Source organism: Genypterus blacodes, unplaced genomic scaffold, assembly GCF_046128005.1.
Source record: "Genypterus blacodes isolate CSIRO-AG114 ecotype Tasmania unplaced genomic scaffold, CSIRO-AGI_Gbla_v1 ptg000021l_1, whole genome shotgun sequence".
Taxonomy (NCBI): Eukaryota; Metazoa; Chordata; class Actinopteri; order Ophidiiformes; family Ophidiidae; genus Genypterus; species Genypterus blacodes.
Genome location: NW_027466834.1, coordinates 2,816,109 through 2,836,524, shown reverse-complemented (window position 1 = coordinate 2,836,524; position 20,416 = coordinate 2,816,109). Strand labels below are relative to the sequence as shown.

Here is a 20,416-nt window from a genome sequence, read left to right as displayed (position 1 = left end):
TTGTGTGTGTTGGGTCCCCCGACTAGTCCATGTTTGAAAACCTCTGATGTCAAGTAGAATAAAAACAAAGGGATTCAGATCTGCAAGAAGAAATAACGACTGACACACAACCTTTGATGTGATATCAAATCAGTCCAGTTTTAGTTATTAACTGGTGATTGGATGTTGAACTTGGCTCTGGCCGAACAAGTCCACGAGACCATCAGAAGATCATTTACAGAGTTTTGTTTGAGTTTGGAAGTCAGAGGCAGAAAAAGGGAGGTATGAATGGCTGAACAGGTAGTCGAATTTATCATCTTGGATTTGTCACTTAGTCACTTCAATTACTTCACCAAAGCTAAAGCTGGTAACTGGTGAGAAAGAGGCTCAACTCAGACTCAAGAAAGATAATTTTTTTACATATCTTTATGCAGTTTTCCCTGCAAATATGAAGGCTTGTTGCAACAAACAATTACAGGGATGATTTCGATCAGCCCGTCAAACTGGCTGATCGCAGCGCAAATTGCGAAGAGCAACATTAAGTTTTCATGTATTTTTTTTGCCTTCAGACTGACTAAGCTCTATGTCTCTGCTTAATTGGCTGAACCTGTTGTTTATACACAAACGATAGCTTGAAAGGATTTGAGCTTTAGCTGTCACCCAAACTGCTTGTCACTAATTAATTCTGTCAGGTAAGAAACCATTCAGACATATCTCAGATGTTTTGTTTTTTTTAGCATTTTCCCAATTTTCATTGGTTTTTAGAAAAGGTTTCCCATTTTCCAAGGTTTTGTTAAGGCCCCTATCAAATTATATTTAAATATCTTTCAGACCCTCATTCTTTCAGGTACAGGAACCATTCAAACATTTTTCAGCTTTCGGGAAAATTGTCAGCTTTTGCAATCAAAGCACATTTTCTTCATGAAATGCATTTTTAGATGATTCAGTAGATCAGTCTGGAGGAAGTATATAACCCTTCCTTTATTCCTTAATAAAGGGAATAACGTGTTGTTGCTTATTTCCTGAGCAACAACATGTAATTTGATCACAACCTTACTGAACAGTTCTTGCAAGCTTTGCATAAACATATAAAGAGGAGAAAGTAAAAAATTATTAAGGAGAGTTTCTTGAAATTTACAACGTATCTGTTAAGGTCCTGTGGAGGTCGTCCCATGGTGTGAAGAAACGAGTGTTAAAGGAGTGTGCGAGTGTGTCCAGGTGTCATGAATTAAAAACAACATGAGGTGAGCAGGGTGTGAAGATGAATCTGTCCAGAGATAAACTGACAACTTTACTGTGGAGACTGTGGAGATTCCTGTCAGAGTGAGATTAAACAATATAACCCTTCTTTTATTTATTAGACATTTACCTTTCAGGTACTACATTCTGTCCTTCCAAAATTGTTCAACAGATTTCTGTACACTCATCGCTGACTGTCCCCAATATTCCCTCTAGGTTCCAATCTCTTCCTGTCTCCCTAATCCCTAGGTGGAGCCTTTCCCTCTCTTCATTGTATTTATGTGACTTGTTGAGTCCTGTATAAGTAACTGCTGAGTAGACGCTCAGGAGGGGTTTTCCGCTGACTATTGCCATGATTAGGGCCAAATAAAAAAAACAAAATGTCAAACATTATTTTATGTGCTTGTGTGTGTGTACAGTATATTCTCTTAACAAAACAATTGTCTCAATGTGGCCAAAATAAAGTTCAAAACAATCAGAATAGGATCCACAGTCAATCTTTACTGGATTTAAGACAGCCACACATAATAACTGCTCCATTGTTACATGCCTGGAAAATGTGTTTATACACAGAATGATTCAATCAATTACTAATCAAATATAATCATCAATGGTAGCACAACATTTTGATTTCTTGGATGTTATCATGGTGTTACTTGTGTTCCAGTCTTTACTGCCCTCTGGTGTCCACTTGAATCAAGGGACATTGTGGCCGTGGGGTCCTGACCTGGACTGTCATGTGGTAAGGTTGGGGACTTAAAGTGACCCCAAAGACTGGAGTATAGTCGGGCTGTCCTGCATCCTTTGGCCAGATGAACTTGTACTTCCTCAGCAGAGTCACCATGACGAGGAAGAGCTCCATCCGAGCCAGACCCTCTCCAACACACATGCGAAGGCCTGAGACACAGAAGGTTATATTCAAGCACAAGAAACCGACTTGATTACACTCAACCACTTATTAGGCTGACCTGGCTGTCATGAAGTATCCGATTGTAATCATGCAACAGATGCATATATTTTTGAGCTTGAGACCTGATGGATAAAATTCTGTATTTTGTATGTTGAATTCTATATTTGATGTGCGCAGCAATTCCATTCCCCTGTCACATTTCATTTCATCTCATTTTGTTTTTGCAATCTCTCTCCTATGTTGTCTCCTATGTTGCCTCTGAAATACCTCTATACCTCTAATTATTGAAAGGTAAATTACAAGGGCCATTATTCCTAATTTCTCAGACAAGGGCATAGTACACATATAAAAAATACATACACATGATTACAAATACTATAAATGCTAAATGTAGCAATTATAAATTCTGGCTGTGATCTAATATTGGAGTAAATCTCTCTGAAAGAGTGATTGTTGCCGTGACAGTGGTTGACTACTTACCTGCAGAAAAAGGCATGAAGGCCTCTGGCTTAACAAACTCTCCTTTGTCATTGAGGAAGTTTTCAGGACTGAATTCACAAGGGGATTTCCACTGGCCTTCCTCATTCAGTGTTGAGGTCAGATTGGGAATGATCATTGTACCCTAGTATAGAAAATGGAAAAGATATAAAGTTTTCCTGACACACATACACTTTCCTTCTAGAACACTTTTTGATTACCAGCGAGAAGTGTCTAAGGGTTTAATCTCTTTATTTTTACCTGGGGTATGGTGTATCCCATGAGCTCTGTGTCTTTGGTTGTACAATGGAAGACACTGAGAGGAACGGTGTTGGCTACTCTCTGGATTTCATGGATCACAGCCTGGATGCAGAGAGATGCAATGTGGTCTTAAACTTTACTGCCCTTGTATAAGAGTGAAACCACATCTAAGTAGGCCACTAACGTTGCAACGTGAAAACTAATTAAGTTGTACAACCCAGCTGAAATTTTACCCTCGCCCATAGAGGCAGAGAGAGTGCTACTTTTAGACCTACTGTATGTACATATACAGTATATTACAACAATTTAAATTTAAATCCTGGGTACTAACACACCTGCATGTAAGGCATGCTGTGTCGGTCATCAAAACAGACCTCGTCCTTCCCATCCAACACCTGGTCTATCTCCTGCTGACAGCGCTCTGATGAAAAATGGGGTGGGCAACGTAGAATCATACAATCGTAGAAACATGGCAGCATAGAACCATAGAATAAAAAAGCACAAGGACAGTAGTGGAATTTGCTCGAGCCGTAGATGGAGAAGGGGTTGTCTGTTCGCAGTAACCAATATTTTAGTTTGTGCTGTGTTTCATGATTTACCCCCATAGCGTTTAGTGAAATAATTTCTTAATGTGTGTAAGCTGGAGAGTGTATCAGTGTTTTAAACTCATACTAGGCTCCCATGAATCTTATAGAATGATAGAACAGTAGTTGAAGTAGAGTCATGCAGGAGCAATTTGCACAAAATCCGCACACAAGAACCACAGGTTGAACCACAATATTCTTGAATGAATTTAATTGAATTCTTTTGAAATGGCTGGAAAACGAAAGAAAGGCTTATAACATGTAGGCAGGGTCGAACAAACTACAGAACTACAATAGAATATTTCATGATTAAAAAAGCAGAATACTACAATACAGCAATTATTAAAACTAAAGACATCAAATTCTAGACAGTATAAAACTACAGAACGAACGACAGAATAGTAGAAGAATAGACCACTGCATTGTAAATGCAGGCATACGACACCTTGTATGTCCGGATGGGTGGTCAGGTAGAGGAAACCAGTGAGCAGAGTGTTGGAGGTTGTGTCTGTCCCAGCGAAGTGAATATCCAAAATGTACATGATGAGCTGTTCCTCTGAAAATGAAGATTCATCCTCACCTCGCTTTCAAATGGAGAATGATTGTTTAATGTATGTTTCTATTTTGATGGCTGTCGTTGACTTACATTGCATTCAAATACATACAGACCTTTTCCAGCTCATCCAGATAGCAGTCTACCAAGTCTCGTGGTTGCTTAGGGACTCTAGTCTTTTTGTGTTCAATCACATGTTGAATTGTTCGTTTCCTACAGGTCTGACACAACATTGCAGAGTTGTACCAACAAATACAATTGCTCAAGTGTAACTGGTTGTTTACATTTTATGATGAACTACAAGAAATTCTTTACATTAGTTCAAGGACATTTGGGAGAATGTCCCTTGAGGAGTATTCCATAATGCACTTTAAATTCAAGCGGAGAAATTCATGAACTTCTCTAGGCCAAAGGTACGTACCTCCACATTCTGAAATCCCTTTTTGAATGGCAGTGGCAAGTTGCGGACAATGGGAAAGGAATCATACAGCTACAAAGAAAGATAATTGTCAGTTCATTACAACAACAAAATGCAGATTCTGCTTCTTGACAAGAACCACAATTAAGCAGATCTGTTTGTGTTCAATTTTTCAGTTGGACAAGAAAAGACGTTCCATCTTTTACATAAGGGCCATATTCTAAATAAGAGTAAATGTTATATTTAATTGTTTTTGTTTTTAGAATTGTGCTACTTGTGCTCCTTCTATTTGAAGGATAGCCGTGTTTTCTCAAGCATGACTGAATGGTTAATTATTCATTGTTTTGCTAAGGTGAATTTAAACATCTTAAGAGGACTGAGTATGTTTTCAGTACCCTTAAATCTGAAAAATGATTTCATGCTCGTGGAAGAAATCCTGTGCTGTGGAAATTTAAATAGCTGCTACTACGATTACTCACATCACAACATTCATCAACATCTGTGAGATCAATCACGATTTTACATGCCGTATCTCACCATAGCCCAGGGTCCGTTAGCTATCTTTGAATTCTCTGTGAAGCACTGTACAATAAGTTTGATGAACTCATTGTCATAGTCATACCCAAAATAACCTGGCAGATGATGTTGGAGGATGCATTATGAAACATAACTTGAGGACTGAAGGGTTTACCTGTAAAACAAACATGCAAGTATAACACCAACATGTAAAGAAAATATCTGAAATCAATATACGCTCGTAAAACACGATAAAAAAAATGTCTACATTTTTCATTGCAGTTCTTATGGTGGCATACCAACATTCACTTCTAATGTTTTCATGATGTATTGTATTTCATCCAGAATCCTCTGCTCCATTGATTGTTTCCCCAGACCAAAGTTTTTGAGGGTCATCAGAGTAAAGCGACGATGATCCTTCCAATTTGAGCCGTAGTCTGTCAGAATCACACCTGCAAAAGGTGTAGAGAAAGCATATGTGGGCATATGACGCCCTCTCTAATGAGAAGTGTTGGTCTACATTTCAGATTCTCTCTTACCTGGATTTACTACGATGTCATTGACCATGAGGCCTTGGGGTCGACCAGCAAATGCAGCAGCCCTTGTGCACAGTGCCTCCTTTATGGCATGCACACCATTGATAACTACAACTGGTCTTTTTCCAATGAAAATGCTGTACACATTCCCATAAGACTTCCTCAACTATGGAATGACAAAAATTAAAATCAAGTTAAGAGTAAAAAGTTCAAGTGGATACTATTTAGCATGTGAAAACTGTATAAAGGTTCTGTGGCTATAGAGGGCGCTAGCAAGATCATGGGAGATAATTTACCCTCATGCAGTCTCTCTCTCTCTCTCTCTCTCTCTCTCTTTCTCTCTTTCTCACACACACACACACACACACACACACACCTGATTATGTTAACAGCCTTGCCATGGCCAAAGGTAACAATGGCAAAGGTTGAGTCACTCAGTATGTTTTCATCCCCTCACTACTCGAGTATTGATTGTTATTATGTTTCCATCTCCTCACTACTCGAGTATTGATTGTTATTATGATTTCATCTCCTCACTACTTGAGTATTGATTGTTATTATGTTTTCATCTCCTCACTACTCAAGTATTGATTGTTTAACTCTAGTATTGCATGCACTGAATCAAGAGCAGTCTGTTGCTCTCTAAGCAAACTCAGGCATACTCAGGGTGTTTACCTCCCTTTATAAAACTGCCATAATTTCTGGGTTGTAACTCTGAGTAGACTTCAATTTGTGCAAATTAAGGTATATAGTATATAGTGTATAAATAATGTTTGAAAAAGCTGATCTGTTGCCTCAGTCACAGTATAGTGATATTTTAAAGTAGTTTTAAAGTACGTGATGACTACCTGTCTGAGAAGGAGTCATTCTAAATCAAAACAACATTGATTGTAGTCCTGGTAGTATCTATAACACAATGGAAAGTAATGCTTGTTTTACCTTTTCAAACTCCAGCAGGGGGTTAGTCAGGCTGAGGTTTAGTAGGTTTCCTAAAAGTGGTAGTGGGACAGGTCCAGGTGGAAAGTTCTTCTGTCTCCTGGGTTTGAGGAGGAAGAGGAAGACACAGATACAGAAGCACAGCAGGATGAAAGAAGCAGACATGGTGACTAAAGGAGCTCAGTGTTTGGTCAGTTACAAAGGCTGCTGCTCTGCCCTCCCTTTTCAGGCGTACTTAGTGTGTGAAAGGGTAAGTGCATGCTGAACAAAACAAGTGTTTACATTTTAATTCTAGGAACGTTTGGATTTCATTTACTAGGCATGTTTCCTCTTGTTCTGTCAGGTTTTACCTGCAAGTAAAATTCATTGTGATTTTAATGATACAGGGCTGATTATGTCCACAGAAAAGGGTCCTGAAAATTAAATTGATTAGATCAGATCAGATTAGATTCAACTTTATTGTCGATGAGCAAGTACAGGTAATGAAATGCTGTTAGCATCCAACCAGCTGTGTACCGGTGATCCTTTCCTCCTCCTGGAGGAGTTTATGGACCAGGTGAGATCATCGGCGATGTGGATGCCAAGGAACTTGAAGCTGGACACACGCTCCACTACAGCTCCGTTGATGGAGATGGGGGTGTGTGCATGGCTCCCAGCCCGCCTGAAGTCTACGATGATCTCCTTGGTTTTCTTGTTGTTGTCAGCACACCACGTGGTCAGGTGCTGTACTTACTCCCTGTAGGCCGTCTCATCGTCGCCTCTGATCAGGCCGATCACAGTGGTGTCATCTGCAAACTTAATTATGGAATTGGAACCATAGATAGGAGCGCAGTCATGGGTGAATAGGGAGTAAAGGAGAGGGCTCAGCACGCAGCCTTGTGGCACGCCGGTGTTCAGGGTGATGGTGGAAGAGGAGAGGTTGTCTATCGTAACAGACTGGGGTCTGCTAGATAGAAAGTCCAGAGTCCAATTGCAGAGGGATGAGTTGATACCAAGCTGGCTGAGCTTGGAGATCAACTTGAAGGGGGTTACATTTTGAATGCTGAGTTGAAGTCAATGAACAGCATTCTGGCGTAACAGTTTGGGGTGTCCAGGTGTGTCAGTGTGGAATGAAGTGCCGTGTAGATGGCGTCCTCAGTTGACCTATTGTAGCGGTAGGCAAACTGGTGAGGGTCCAAAGTAGCAGGAAGGCAGGGTTTTAAGTGTGAGAGGACCAGCCTCTCAAAGCACTTGTCGATGATGGGGGTGAGGGCAACAGGACGGAAGTCATTCAGGGCCGTAGCGGTGGAGTGCTTCGGCACTGGCACGAGGGTGGCGGTCTTAAACGTTGCGGGAACAACTGTTTGGGCCAGGGACAGGTTGAAGATGTCCGCAAAGACCCTGGCCAGCTGCTCTGCGCAGGCTTTGAGCACGCGCCCAGGTATTTCATCGGGGCCAGCTGCCTTCTGGGCGTTCACCTTGCTCAGGATGGAACAGACCTGAAGGTGGAGAGTGTGAGAGGTAGATCTGCCTTGGACATCACCTCCCTGTTTTCCCGGTCACAGCGAGCGTAGAAGTGCTTAACTCCTCGGGGAGGGAGGTGGAGCTGGTAGGGGGCACAGTGTTGGGTGGTTTGTAGCTGGTGAGTGACTGTATGCCTTGCCACATACGACGGGGGTCAGAAGAAGGCTGCATCTCTGTCTTTGAGCAGAAGGCGAACCTCTCTGTTCCACCAGGGCTTCTGGTTGGGGAAAGTTTTTTATTATTTTAAGTTATTTCACTCTGTCCACACACCTGTTGATATGATCCAGGACAGAGTTTGTGAATGGAGAATGGAATCAGCACCCTCGGACCAGATCTTGATGGTCCTTGTTGTGGGTTTGATCTGTTTGATGATGGGGGAGCACTTGGGGATCAGGAACAAAGAGAGGTGATCAGAGTGACCAAGGTGGGGGAGGGGAGTAACTTTATGCCTTAGCTACACTGGTGTAAACATGGACCAAAGTCCTTTTAAACTTTGGAAGAACAGTCCGCAGAGTGCAGTGGTTAAAGTACCCAGCCACAATGAAGGCCCCATCAGGATGCAAGGTGTGCAGTTTGTTAATGGCAGCATGAAGTTCTCTCATGGCCGCTTTAGCATTAGTATCCAGTGGGACATAAACCGCAGCAGCAACAATGCAGGTGAACTCACGTGGAAGGTAGAAAGGCCCGCACTTGATAACCAGGTACTCCAGATCAGCAGAACAATAGGTATCCACAACGGCAGAGTCCGTGCACCATGATTTGTTTACTTTTACCTGTGGCTGCCGCTTCTCTATCGGCCCTGAAGAAGGTGCGCCCCTCAAGCTCCACCACCCAGTTCGGGACAGCGTCGCTTAGCCATGAAGAACATGAGACTGCAGTCCATGAGCCTTTTCTGTGTGAGGGTCCAGATCTTCAGTTCATCCATCTTATTTGCCAGGGACCGTACGTTGGCAAGGAAAATGCTAGGGAGCGCTGGCCGGTGTGGATTTAGCCTTAGCTTAGCACGCAGACCTCCCCGTTTCCCCCGTCTTTGTTTGCGGTCTCGAGGCCGGCGCTGAGAGTTTCCGGTCGACAGGATGACTCCTTGACACCTCGTGGCTTTACCAACTCAGGTGGGAGCTCATCGAAGTTGAATGGATGGTCCAAAACTAAGTTATTGCTCGGGTAGAAAATGGGGGGCCACTGAAAGTCTGGCCGAGGGGGGCTGGTTTTTTGGGGGGATTTTTACCTGCAAGTGCGCCGGAACCGGCATGTGCATGATAGAAGTGCCCCTCATCTGCGCAACTGTGCCACTATGACTCCAAGACTCCGACTCCGGAGTGTGAGTGATGGAAGGTCAGTAGCCATTGGGGGGCCACTGGGGGGGCCCATAAACGCTGGTGACGCCACTGGACTCAGCCCAAAGCTCTCTAGAAAGCCCACAAAAAACTCCCAAGAAAAAATAAGGAAGAAACCTCGGGGGAGGCAATTCGAAGAGAGTTTCCCTCTCTACGAATGGCTGGGTGTGCAATAGGCACATCAGACCGCTGAGGCCAGTTAAAGGACCAAGGACATACAATGCATGCAGACATAAGCTTTTAATACATATTTAGCCAATTCGTGAAATCATAATATAAAAATAACAATATGATACGCACTTCCTAGAGTAATTTAACAGGGGTGTCTGTCGAAATGATCAAAGTCACATTTGTACATTTGCTCTGCCACATATGTCAATCAAATTACAGACTTAACGTGAAATATGACTCAATACATTAGAATTTGAATTATAAAGTTAAGTGCTCGTGCATCATTTGGTTGTGTCCAGAGGAGGACAGTTTTGCACGGAAAACTGATTGTCAACTACCATAATAACAGGAGAAGAAGAAGACAAGCCATTCGGAACTATCATTGTATACCGGAAATAGAGACGAGCCGTATTGGAGGTGACACAGAGCGTAATTTGGAGCTGGCGTGAATAAAGATATTCATCTTGCGGAGTTTGGTAAGTTTAAGTCATGACGCGGAAATGATTAAGCATGATTTAAAATGAACGTAAATGGATGCAAATCCCGGCACGCTTACTTTGCGATTTCCCAGTGCGATGCATTGAAACTGCTAATGTAATGCTAATGTTGGTTAGCTCAGGGTGTACTGATTAATGAGTGCCCACGTTAACTGGTGGCCTGAAGGCGTCTGTGAAAACAGGTAGCGGTCATTCAGTTGCCCCGTGAATTTGTGAGAAAATATCATTTCCATTAATATTTCTAATTTGACGGCAACAATAAATAATAATCTGAATTTAGTACAGACAATGACGTAAATTGTAATACTAGAGTACTCTTTTCATAACCTTAATGGTTTGTTTCATTTTGAATACCAAAGATAAGCTCTGCAGTTATTTAATTAACGCGTATGGATCCAACGTGGAGTCCATCGTAAAATATTCACGTTTTGAACGTCTTTATTGCAGGCAACGTTATTTAGGCACCATATAACATGGTCACAAATTAATACAACACACCGGGCCAATGTTGCAGCCCAACAATGTGCAATTTTACTGCTCGTTCACACACGTTCACTGATCATGTCTTGTCATATATCTCAGGTATACTTATTTATTCGTATCCTATCATACCGTCATTAAATCCTCAATCTGAATTCGGCTAACAGGCTCTAGCGGTTAATTCTATTGCTACAAATTCGGATGTGACGGAGTGTAACAGAATGTGCTTGGTGCTAACAAATGTGATGCATGGATCTCTCTCACACATAACTGCTTGCGGTGTCTTTACTTCGTTCCCTTAAGATGTCTGCGCCGCGGACATTTAGACGCTGACAAGATTAGTAGTCTGTTGTGGTGACGGAAGCTGACCACTTGGGGGCACTATAACCTCCCAGTTCAGTTAAAGTTCAGTTTGGTCCCACACACTGACGGCTGTAAAACCATACACGAAATTACATACTGCATCAAAATGCATACAAACTATGTTAAGAGTGGCTTGATGACTGCAGTCAATAGGGTCCCACCTGTTATTTTACAGTTTCATTATTTACTGAATCGTTCATTCAATCGAAAATAGATATTTTGTAAAAACACAACAACTAGCTAGCTTATTAACAGAGCCTATCTTGCTGTATTAGGTAGAGTAAACTTACAGAGTGTTGCATTACCTTCCAACTCTGCAACATATGTAAGCAATTTGTGATGATTTTCTTACAGGAATCAAATGAGACCTTTGGTTAACCCAGCAAAAAACCATTAACAGCCAACTTCACAGACATCTATAGACATAATGTGTTGAACATACAGTTCTATGTGCTTATGCATGTGCAGGCCGGTGGTGATGGCGGGGGGAGAGACAACAGGTGTCGACCTTAGCAGGAAGTTTGTGTCGGAAACAGAGCTTGATGAGCTGAGGAAGAAGAGACAAGAAGAATGGGAGAAAGTCAGAAAACCAGATGACCCAGAGGGTAAGAACACAAGTTTCCTTTTGTTTTAGTACAAAGAAGTGTTAACATTTACTAAACTATCTTTTTACAAAACATATTATGAACAACCACATTTCTTAAGAAAAACAAGTGCAAAATCAACAATGAACAATAATAGCAATACACTATGTATCAAACAACTTGTCAAGATCTAGAAATGATTTTAAATTTACATTTACACATCTGTGTAGTAATCTGAACTGAACAGATACATCTGCTTTCACTGCCATCAATACAGGAGAGACGAAATAATAATTAATAATAATGTGCTTTCTATATGGAGACAAATCATAGAGAAATAATAATAGCAAGTAACAATCAATGTATTGTTCAAAGACTTTTCCAGAGCATTTACTGAAATGCACCAAGCTGGAGATGAACATAAAAGAGCGATTACGACACTGCTGCGGAGAGCAAATATAATTTCAAGAAGATCCTTAGGCGCAGAAAGCCGTTCACTGATGGAGAGTACATGAAAGAATCTTTTACTAAAATATCTGAGAATCTACACACGTAAAATTGCTCTGCTGCTACCTCTCCACTACACTCTGTAGCTTCACTAGCAGTAGATTCAAACACTGTGTTATGGCTTAGCGGTAAACACTTTTGCCTCACAGTGAGAAGTTTGTGGGTTTGATCCCCGACCACAGCTTTTATGTTTGGAGTTGCGTGTCAACACTCTTCTGCTACTCAGTAAAGGAACTTGGCGATACTTCTTTGTCTCATTGAAGAAGAATTCAGCTTGGACAGATTCAAACCTTCCTGCGTGGAGTTTGCAAGTTCTCCCTGTGCCTGCGTCTCTCACTCCACTTTCCTCACACTTCCAAACACATGCAGGATATCGGATGCCCATAGGTGTGAATGTCTGTGTTACCTCCATGACATGTTTGTGTTCTCCTCAGAGGCGCCAGAGGAGAAGTATGACCCACGTTCTCTCTTTGAACGACTGCAGGAGCAGAAAGACAAGAAACAAGAGGACTTTGAGGAGCAATTCAAATTCAGTTGGTCTTTCTTGTTTTCTTTCTATTTGTGATAAATGTCATTAGGGATAAACATCATCCCCTCGATTTGGATGAAGGTCAGGATGAGGCTTCGATCAGCAGCGCCGATATGTGCTGTTGTTGGCATTTTTGATTTCTAAGTATTACTTTGAAATCAATTTGCTTTGTGAAGAAGGATCAATAACATCTTGTCACATGCTTGATTAATAAATGTTTAATAATAATGTCATTAGTGAAGGCCTAACGGCGTCACACTTTGGGCCTAATCACTTGAGAATTGTTTGTATTCCAGATCATTGAAACAATTATCTTCATCCATTTACTAACTGCGTTGCAAGTGATGCTGCAAAGATTTAATGCAAAGAAAATTCAGTATTTGTATTTATTTCCATATTCACTAAAGACATATATTCCTTGATTCCTGGGAAAATACCATCATCACTTTAGGCACAATAACAGATGTCTTAAATTTTCTGTGTAAATGTGAGAAAGTAATGTTCTTTTATTTTAGGCAAAATTCTTTGGAATCAATTTCATATACAGTATTATGTCTGAAGACCACAACCTTCTTCGTCTTTAGCTGTGAAGTTATATAACATGTAAATGTTCTCTTTTCGATGACGATTACATGTGTGAGGATTCAAAACAGGCACTTATGGGTCTTTTTTTGGGAGAATGCAGTCATTATACCACTATGATGAGATCCTGTTTGTTTCCATGGTGACAGAGAACATGGTGAGAGGATTGGATGAGGATGAGAGCAGCTTCCTGGATGAGGTCTCCCGGCAACAGTGCCTTGTCGAGAAGCAACGCAGGGACGAGGAGAAGCAGGAACTATTGGAATACAGAATATCCTTTGATCCAAAAAACGTCTCTTTAGTTTGACATTGTCTCTGCTGGTTGTCTCGTAGCACTTCATTAATTTTCTTCAATCTGTCGTTTAAGATGTGAAAGGAAAACTGTTTCCTCCAGACTGAAAATGAACTTTGGGCCACATCTATGTATCTGTTATCATTGGTCCTTATCGAACTGTGATGTGTTTCAGTGTTTCTTGTAGAAACTTTGAAACATTTTGGACATTTTGGATTTTGGAACACTGACATCTGCTGGCAGTAGCTGTCCCTGCAGCCATTAAAGTTAATCCCCCTGTGATTTGACCAATTTGAATGGAAATTTTTAAGAATTCGCGAAATTTAGGTCTGAACTACGTAACTGCCATTTGTTTGTTGGTGCTTTTCTTCCACTCAAACTTTTACAATGTTTTAAAACTCTGATGTGCGTCACATGCCTGCAAGTCAAATGAAATCAATCTTTATGCTGCCCCGCCCCCCTTTTATAGATCAGAATTGCTTTGCGCAAGAAGAATGTGACAGAGAAAATTAAACTTAAGATTAAAAAGGCGTGATGGGTGCAGACTTCCAAACTGCTACTTTTTAAACATTTAGTTCCATCCAGACTTTGTCCTTTGTCAGTTAATCCTGAAACTGTGCTCATTGTGTCTCTACTTTATAATGGCAAATGAGGGAATGTTCTGCATAACACTGACTAATAAGCATAGAAGCGTTTATATACTCATTAGCTGGAGTGAATGCATACGAGTGCGTGTGTTTGTGTGTTTGTGTGTGTGTGTGTGTTTTATTGCTTCCCTTATTTCTGTCATTTGTATTTAGAGTCATTACTGCCTGGGCTCCTTAGCTGCTCTGTGGAAATGTGCTGCCAGGAAAACATTTTTTATAATTGATATTTCTCTTGTTTCTTATGAAATTCCAAGTCGATTAATCCTTGTAATTACAGTAATCCAAGCATAAATACAACACCATATGAAATTCTTGTTTGTTGACACACGCATGCACACACACATACACCCACACGTACGCCAATGTCTATTATTCCCATTAGTTGTAGTTAATAACTGTTTCTACCTTTTCCTCTCTGTCTGTGCTGACAGACAGGTTTGTCTGCAGATGGTGAAGAGAATGGGTTGTCGTGGAAACTGAATCGTGGGCTGGTAACTACGGTGACGATTTGAAGCACTCACTTGCTGCTGTGAACACAAAGTCCGTCCACACGCACAATCACACCGCGTACTCACATAGGCTTGTCTGTACGTCGCACACACTGAATGCCACACATACCGGTGTGTCCCCGTTTGTCTCGCTGTCCCTGCGTCTCTGCTGGCCCTGTTTCACGTCTCCTGAGCTCTGACTCCAGTTCTTGTTTTAGGGTCTCTATCTGTGTCACTCACTTTTTTCCCTTCCTCCTTTCCATCTCTCTTTGCCTGCTTTCTTCAACGTTTCTCTGAGCCTTTCTGAACTATGTCACATTCCTGAGGACACTGAGGAGAAGATACATTAGCTGAAGCAAGGACAGGTTGTAATGTGACATCACTAAGGACACAATGGGTCAATGCAGAGGTTTGGGTTGGCGCTGTGTGGACAGAGGGTGAAGACTTTACAGCTATACTAAATTCAGCATCCATTTGTGAATGGCTTGTATTTATAGCACAATCGTTTAATGGTTTCTTCTAGTTTGCAAAAAATGTGGAGAGATTTGATAATAATGATAAGAAATTCCCCAGTAGCTTTTTGATAGTGGAATGTAAGTGAGATATTGTGGACGTGTACCTCTCTGTGTTTGCTCCTTAATCCTTTGCCGTCACAGCGCTGTAGCGAAGCAAGTGGCCACTGAAAGTCGCAAGGAGCCTGAAAAGAAGGTGGGGCCTAAAGGTCTGGGGGCGGAGCAAAGGACCAGTCACTTGTCTCAGGCTCATCTGTTGGCAGGGGCCGTGAAGAGACGCAGGTACACACACACGCGCACAACAAACAAACAAACCAGAATTCAAACTCATAACCGTATTCCTTAGCATTTTGCAGCTTCTACCTGGTTGACCATCGGCCTTGTAGTTGTTACCTTCAGTTGTGCTCATCAGATTCACCCCCCAACAATGTAAATAACTTTATAGAGGTTTCACAATCATTTTAGCCTCTGCGTTTTTTGTCTGCAGTTCCTCTCAGTCGTCGGACAACAGTAAGAAACAGAAGGTTGAGACGACAACAGTGACTGGAAATGGAGACAAACACAAAGGTGGGCAGCAGAAACTTCAGTCCTCAGAGAGAAAAATCACAATAGTAGTAATTAAAATAATCATCATCCACTTATTGTTTGACTGAATGGTACATACATGAAGTGCATATATGTGTGTGTGTATAAGTGTGCGTTGCTAGATTTTACAGTTATGATTGGTCTTATTATGGGAAAACTACAATCCCACAACAAATAAGAGCACACTTGGCATACGGGAAAGACATGTACTGTACACGTCAACGTCTATTATTCTCTTTAGTTGGAGTTAATGACTGAAGATGACGTGCTTGTGTCTTAGGAAAGGATTTCAAGAGTTTTCAAAAATATGAAGCAATGAGTTTCCGCAGTCTAAGGACTTCTTGATAAGAGCTTTCACTGGGACACACCTAAACAGAGATGAGTGCCTGTTTGGCTTTAGAAGCGTAAGAAGATTAGATTATCCGTTAGTCTGCTGGTTGATCATGTTATTATAACATTTATTTATGTGTTTGTGCAGTTGGTACCTCAAAACATAACACATACATATTATTATTATTATTATTTTCACTAATAGGACATCACAAACATTCAGTGACCTTTCCTCAATCTTTCCTTGAAACCCCTGCTACTGGTGAAGAGACGGAATTTCCTTTTAATATAACGAACATGAGAACGGCAGTCATGTTATTGACTAGATCAAAGCACAAGAGGGGGCGAAGCTTATGGAGATTTATTTGTCATCATTTATTTGTGCTAAGCTGCCACAGATCCAGGTGCTGATGAACTCTCTTCTTCCCCCACATAAACAGGTTCACACCAGGGTCATCATGGCTCATTTAAAGGAGTCACATTACGCTTTGCATTATTCTCCCTTATTTGTATAGTGTGACATAGTCGCTCAACATGGTCAAAGTAGTAAAACTTGGAGGTCTGATGCCTATTTAAATGCACCAGACAAGCAGACCCAGAGACCCTGAACTGCCCTACTTTCCTGCTGTGATGAGGTCAACATGTAACATAATGTAATTTGTTCATGTACACAACTGATTACAGATTACAGAAATTGGCGAGCACCAGTATTGATCTTTCGCACTCAAAAACCTGCACTGAGTGACTGTTTGCACCGCAGCCTACATAAACTCCTGTTTGCAGCTTACATTATAAAGCCATTGCCTAATATGACCTGTTTTCACTATGTGTGCACAGTGGTACTGCAGGAAGATAGATCAGCTGTGTGTCTTCTTTCTTTCTTTCTTTCTTTCTTTCTTTCTTTCTTTCTTTCTTTCTTTCCGTGTCTGGTGCTTGCATGGAGTTATCATTCTGACAGTATGTTGTGCTGTTCAGAACAGGAGGGCGGAGGATCAGGAGGAGCTGAACAGCCAACGCTCCCCAGACTGACGTCCAAGACCCCGTCGACCCCCCTGGGCTCTCCTCAAGGTGTATTACACCTCCCGTCAGCAGCTGTGTGTGTGGGCGTTTTACCAGGACTCTGCGTTTATTCTGGCAGCAGCGACTCAGACAGCAGCTCGGACAGCGAAGGTAGCGTGGACGCAATCATGTCGCCGTACCCACGGCACAGCAGGGCCTACAGATAGACACACCATAGCATCCATACAGTACACACACACATATGCTTATGCACTAATGGACAAATAGGGATTTGAACTGTACCAATAATAAGGTGTATATACAGGTAGTGACCACTTTATTACGCACACCTGAACAACGCCATAATATGTCAGTATTAATGTGCTAATGTTGTAAAATATGAGTTTTTGTTGAATTGTTGGGGTGTTGATTCGTTGTAGCCATGTTTGTGCTGCTGTTATAAACGACTACATTGTTTTGAAAGGTGTTACTTATATTTTGTACAACACGCGTGAAGTGAGACAAAATATTAGAAACACCTCTCAAAACAATGTAGACGACTAAATTGTTTTGAGAGGTGTTTATAACAGCAGCACTAACATGGCCACAACAACTCAAAACCTTTCTGACACCATGTCAACAAAAACTCAACATGATCAGCTACACATAGGTCAGATTTATAGCGAGGGTGTTACATTGGATTGAACAGGTGAATCTAATAAAGTGAGCACACAGACACACACGCCTGAGCTGATCTAAGTGTGTTTAGAATTGCTTGCCTATACTCACAAATAGTAAACATACATACATACATATATGTATTTATATAGCGGTACACACATACAGTGTTCCTATTGTTTTCACAGCTGTGAGTTTTACTGTTGCTCTTTGTCATTAGGCAAAGTTCAGACCATAAATGTGTTCCTGATAAGCAGTGACATATTTCAATTATGATCAATTCTAATCTCTATGATTTGTAATTAAAAAAAATAATCTGTTGATCTATTTGTGCTTTCGGTATTGTGGCACTCAAATATGACACCTCCACCCTTCCTTTCCTCAATCGCATCTCACACAGTTTAAGTCAAGCAACCAATCCCACCGGCCTTCCCTGACGACCTCCTGCCCCCCCCCACCCCCCATCCCAAGCAACAGCGACTGCACGCTGTGCTATTGGCTGAGGGAACAGTGATTGACAGCTGTGGAGCAAGGACCAGACTGCTTTAGACTGTGTGACAGGATTTGAGCCTTTAGCAGAGGAATGAGAGGATGAGCCTCTCTGGGTTAAAAAGTTTGAGCAGGTGTGTTTTTCTTGTGTTGTGTGTTTTTTCTCATGAGTAGATTTAAGAGTTCTTTTGTCTGATGCTGGACTGTTGCGCTGCCATCAGTGTTTTGAGCCGTTGTTATTGGTCAAAGTCCAAGAAATAAAGACTTTCCCCTTTTATTGTGTGTTTGTGTTGGTATATTCACTGTTCATGTGTCCAATTTTATTCTACATCTAGGCATGCATTTCCTGAGGAAAATGGGTTGTGATTGCAATTTTTGCCAAATACTGCAGTGCCTGATTGAAGTGTGAAGGTCTGTAAAATGTTTGCATGGTGTCTGTACCTGAAAGTATGAAGACATTGGAAGGGCCTGAAAGTATGAAGGTCCTGAGGGAAATATAAATGTACTTTAACCTGATGCATCTTCATCACCTCCTCTGGTGGATGTGCCCTAATCGATATGTTAATCCCAAACAACATGCCAAAGCTACATCTCAAAATCACCAGTGTAGGACCATGAAAAATATGACAAATTGCACTTTTTTACCTACTCTTTGTACACACGTGACAACAGCCATTAAATGCTTTTTATGAACTTATTTCACCACAACAATCTATTTAGCAACTTCCCCAAGCACACCAAGCATTTTGTTAAAAACCATACACACATGCTGGTAAAGGCACCGGACGGACGGCAAACAAACCTGCTCTTTAAACTTTGACATAGTTATAACATTCTCTCAGCTGTAACGCTGCTAAAATATGATTATTTATTTTTTTACTCTTTAGTCCCAGTGTGCCAGAGCAGGTGAGATGTCACACATACATTTGAGCTCATTGCCCCATTCACGAACCTGTCACCCACATCCTTGTCCAGTAACCTAACAACTGGGCAAAATGTAAAAAAAAAAAAGGAAAAGAACGGGAAAAAATTCAAAAAGAGAAAGAAAGAATGACAGAACAAAGTGGTAAATCTACTGGATCTCTAGAGTGGCGATTTCAAGCCTCGACTGCTGGCCTGTTAAATCTCAGACAGGAAGCATGATATCATGCCTTGTAGCCCTCAGACAACATCTGATCAGGCCTGAGAGACAGCGTTGGAAAGTGAAGAAGTTCTCAGTATAAAATTGGCAGGAGAATTGTACATCTGGAGCTGTGCTCAGCTCGCTGAATGAGACAGAGAGGATGATGAGTCAAGGTGATGGCATAAATATGCACCACAGCTTCTGTGTCCTCACACAAGCAAAGCACTGCGATATCTGAGAGGCTTTTGATGTGTTAAGACCAGCTCAGAATAAACACTTTGTAATCAGTCTGAAAGATAATATCTGGAGGTAACAAAGACTCAGTCTGATTAATAAAGACTGTGTGTGTCAGTAAAACAGAGCTGCTACGGCAAATGATATAAGAAAAAATATGCAAAGAAATAACCCGCTCACATTTGATTGCTACAAAATAAACCAGAATGACATTTATAAGTTCTACAGTTGTAAAATGTGAATCAAGAACCTAAATAGAGAACTAAGCTGTGTAAATGACACTAGGCCCAATGAATAAATTACAATCAACTTCTCAGATTAGAAAAATAAATTAAAGATTAAAAATGCATGGCTGATTACTCAACAACACAATAATCAATGTCAATGAATTCATGAAATAATTGATTGCATTTATCACATTTTGTGACATTTCAGTTTTAGTTTATTCACCTGAGTCCTGACATAGACACTTTATAAAATAAACAACACATTTCGTACAAAGTTGCACAACAATACACATAGTTGTACAGTAGTACACAAAGCAGCACTGCATAAAAATTACATTAAAAACATGCCATAAACATTGGCTTATCTGAACATAAATAGTATCATATAAATATACATTCGATATATGCATATCTGAAACATTTTCATCTGATTCCTTTTGTGGGAGTCACACATTTATCTTTGCCATGTAACACTTAACACGTTGTTCCCTTTCTACACAATCTTATCTGATCACTATGTATTTACAAAATTTATGTTTTGAAAAATAACATGCGTTTCGTAATCATCAGCATCAGTAAGTAAATATTGGCAACATGCAGAATGAACTGAAGTCACAGAAATATAAGGATTCTGCAAAAGCTACTTACCAAAAGCCCTCCTTCCTCACTTCATAATGCTCTGCCTCATCTCTCCTGTGCTACAGCTACGGCTGCAGCTACAGCCTCATCTTCCTCAGCCTCATCTGGACTCAAACAGGCAGTGTGCAGCATAGAAACGCCGCTCACAGGACCAGAGATTAAAACTTTCACTTTGAAATAAGGAGCTCTTAGTGAGGAAATAGTTCATATG

General features: G+C 41.0%; 2 protein-coding genes and 1 long non-coding RNA gene across 4 annotated transcripts; 2 read left to right on the top strand and 1 right to left on the bottom strand.

The window, feature by feature from the left end:
• Window positions 1-122: 122 nt before the first annotated feature.
• Window positions 123-1,622, top strand: LOC142991808 (uncharacterized). Its single transcript, XR_012960996.1, has 3 exons — window positions 123-671; window positions 1,133-1,223; window positions 1,435-1,622. It is a non-coding gene; the product is annotated as an uncharacterized LOC142991808 (long non-coding RNA).
• A 153-nt stretch (window positions 1,623-1,775) lies between these two features.
• Window positions 1,776-6,574, bottom strand: LOC142991807 (cytochrome P450 2F2-like). The gene is given in 12 exon segments (XM_076141942.1): window positions 1,776-2,115; window positions 2,609-2,750; window positions 2,867-2,968; window positions 3,202-3,287; window positions 3,896-4,034; window positions 4,120-4,224; window positions 4,425-4,493; window positions 4,959-5,041; window positions 5,044-5,112; window positions 5,237-5,389; window positions 5,477-5,639; window positions 6,413-6,574. Coding segments are annotated over 12 exon segments (1,500 nt in total). The 3' UTR covers window positions 1,776-1,888.
• Window positions 6,575-9,796: 3,222 nt separating this feature from the next.
• On the top strand, window positions 9,797-18,259 carry psme3ip1 (proteasome activator subunit 3 interacting protein 1). 2 transcript variants are annotated; one of them, XM_076142489.1, is made up of 8 exons: window positions 9,797-9,896; window positions 11,229-11,365; window positions 12,286-12,384; window positions 13,112-13,234; window positions 15,045-15,183; window positions 15,389-15,468; window positions 16,792-16,986; window positions 17,894-18,259. In XM_076142489.1, exons 2-8 carry the CDS (start codon window positions 11,239-11,241, stop codon window positions 17,896-17,898), a joined length of 768 nt encoding a protein of 255 aa, XP_075998604.1. In that variant the 5' UTR covers window positions 9,797-9,896; window positions 11,229-11,238; the 3' UTR covers window positions 17,899-18,259. The 2 variants fall into 2 exon arrangements, with proteins under 2 accessions (XP_075998604.1, XP_075998603.1); XM_076142488.1 differs by having other exon boundaries at window positions 16,792-18,259.
• The last annotated feature ends 2,157 nt before the right edge of the window (window positions 18,260-20,416 follow it).

Coding starts and splice junctions, on each gene's coding strand:
- psme3ip1 (XM_076142488.1), top strand. CDS start 11,239: ATGGCGGGGGGAGAGACAACAGGTGTCGACCTTAGCAGGAAGTTTGTG. Junction 12,385..13,111: donor TGAGGAGCAATTCAAATTCA/GTTGGTCTTTCT, acceptor CCATGGTGACAG/AGAACATGGTGAGAGGATTG. Junction 13,235..15,044: donor GGAACTATTGGAATACAGAA/TATCCTTTGATC, acceptor TTTGCCGTCACA/GCGCTGTAGCGAAGCAAGTG.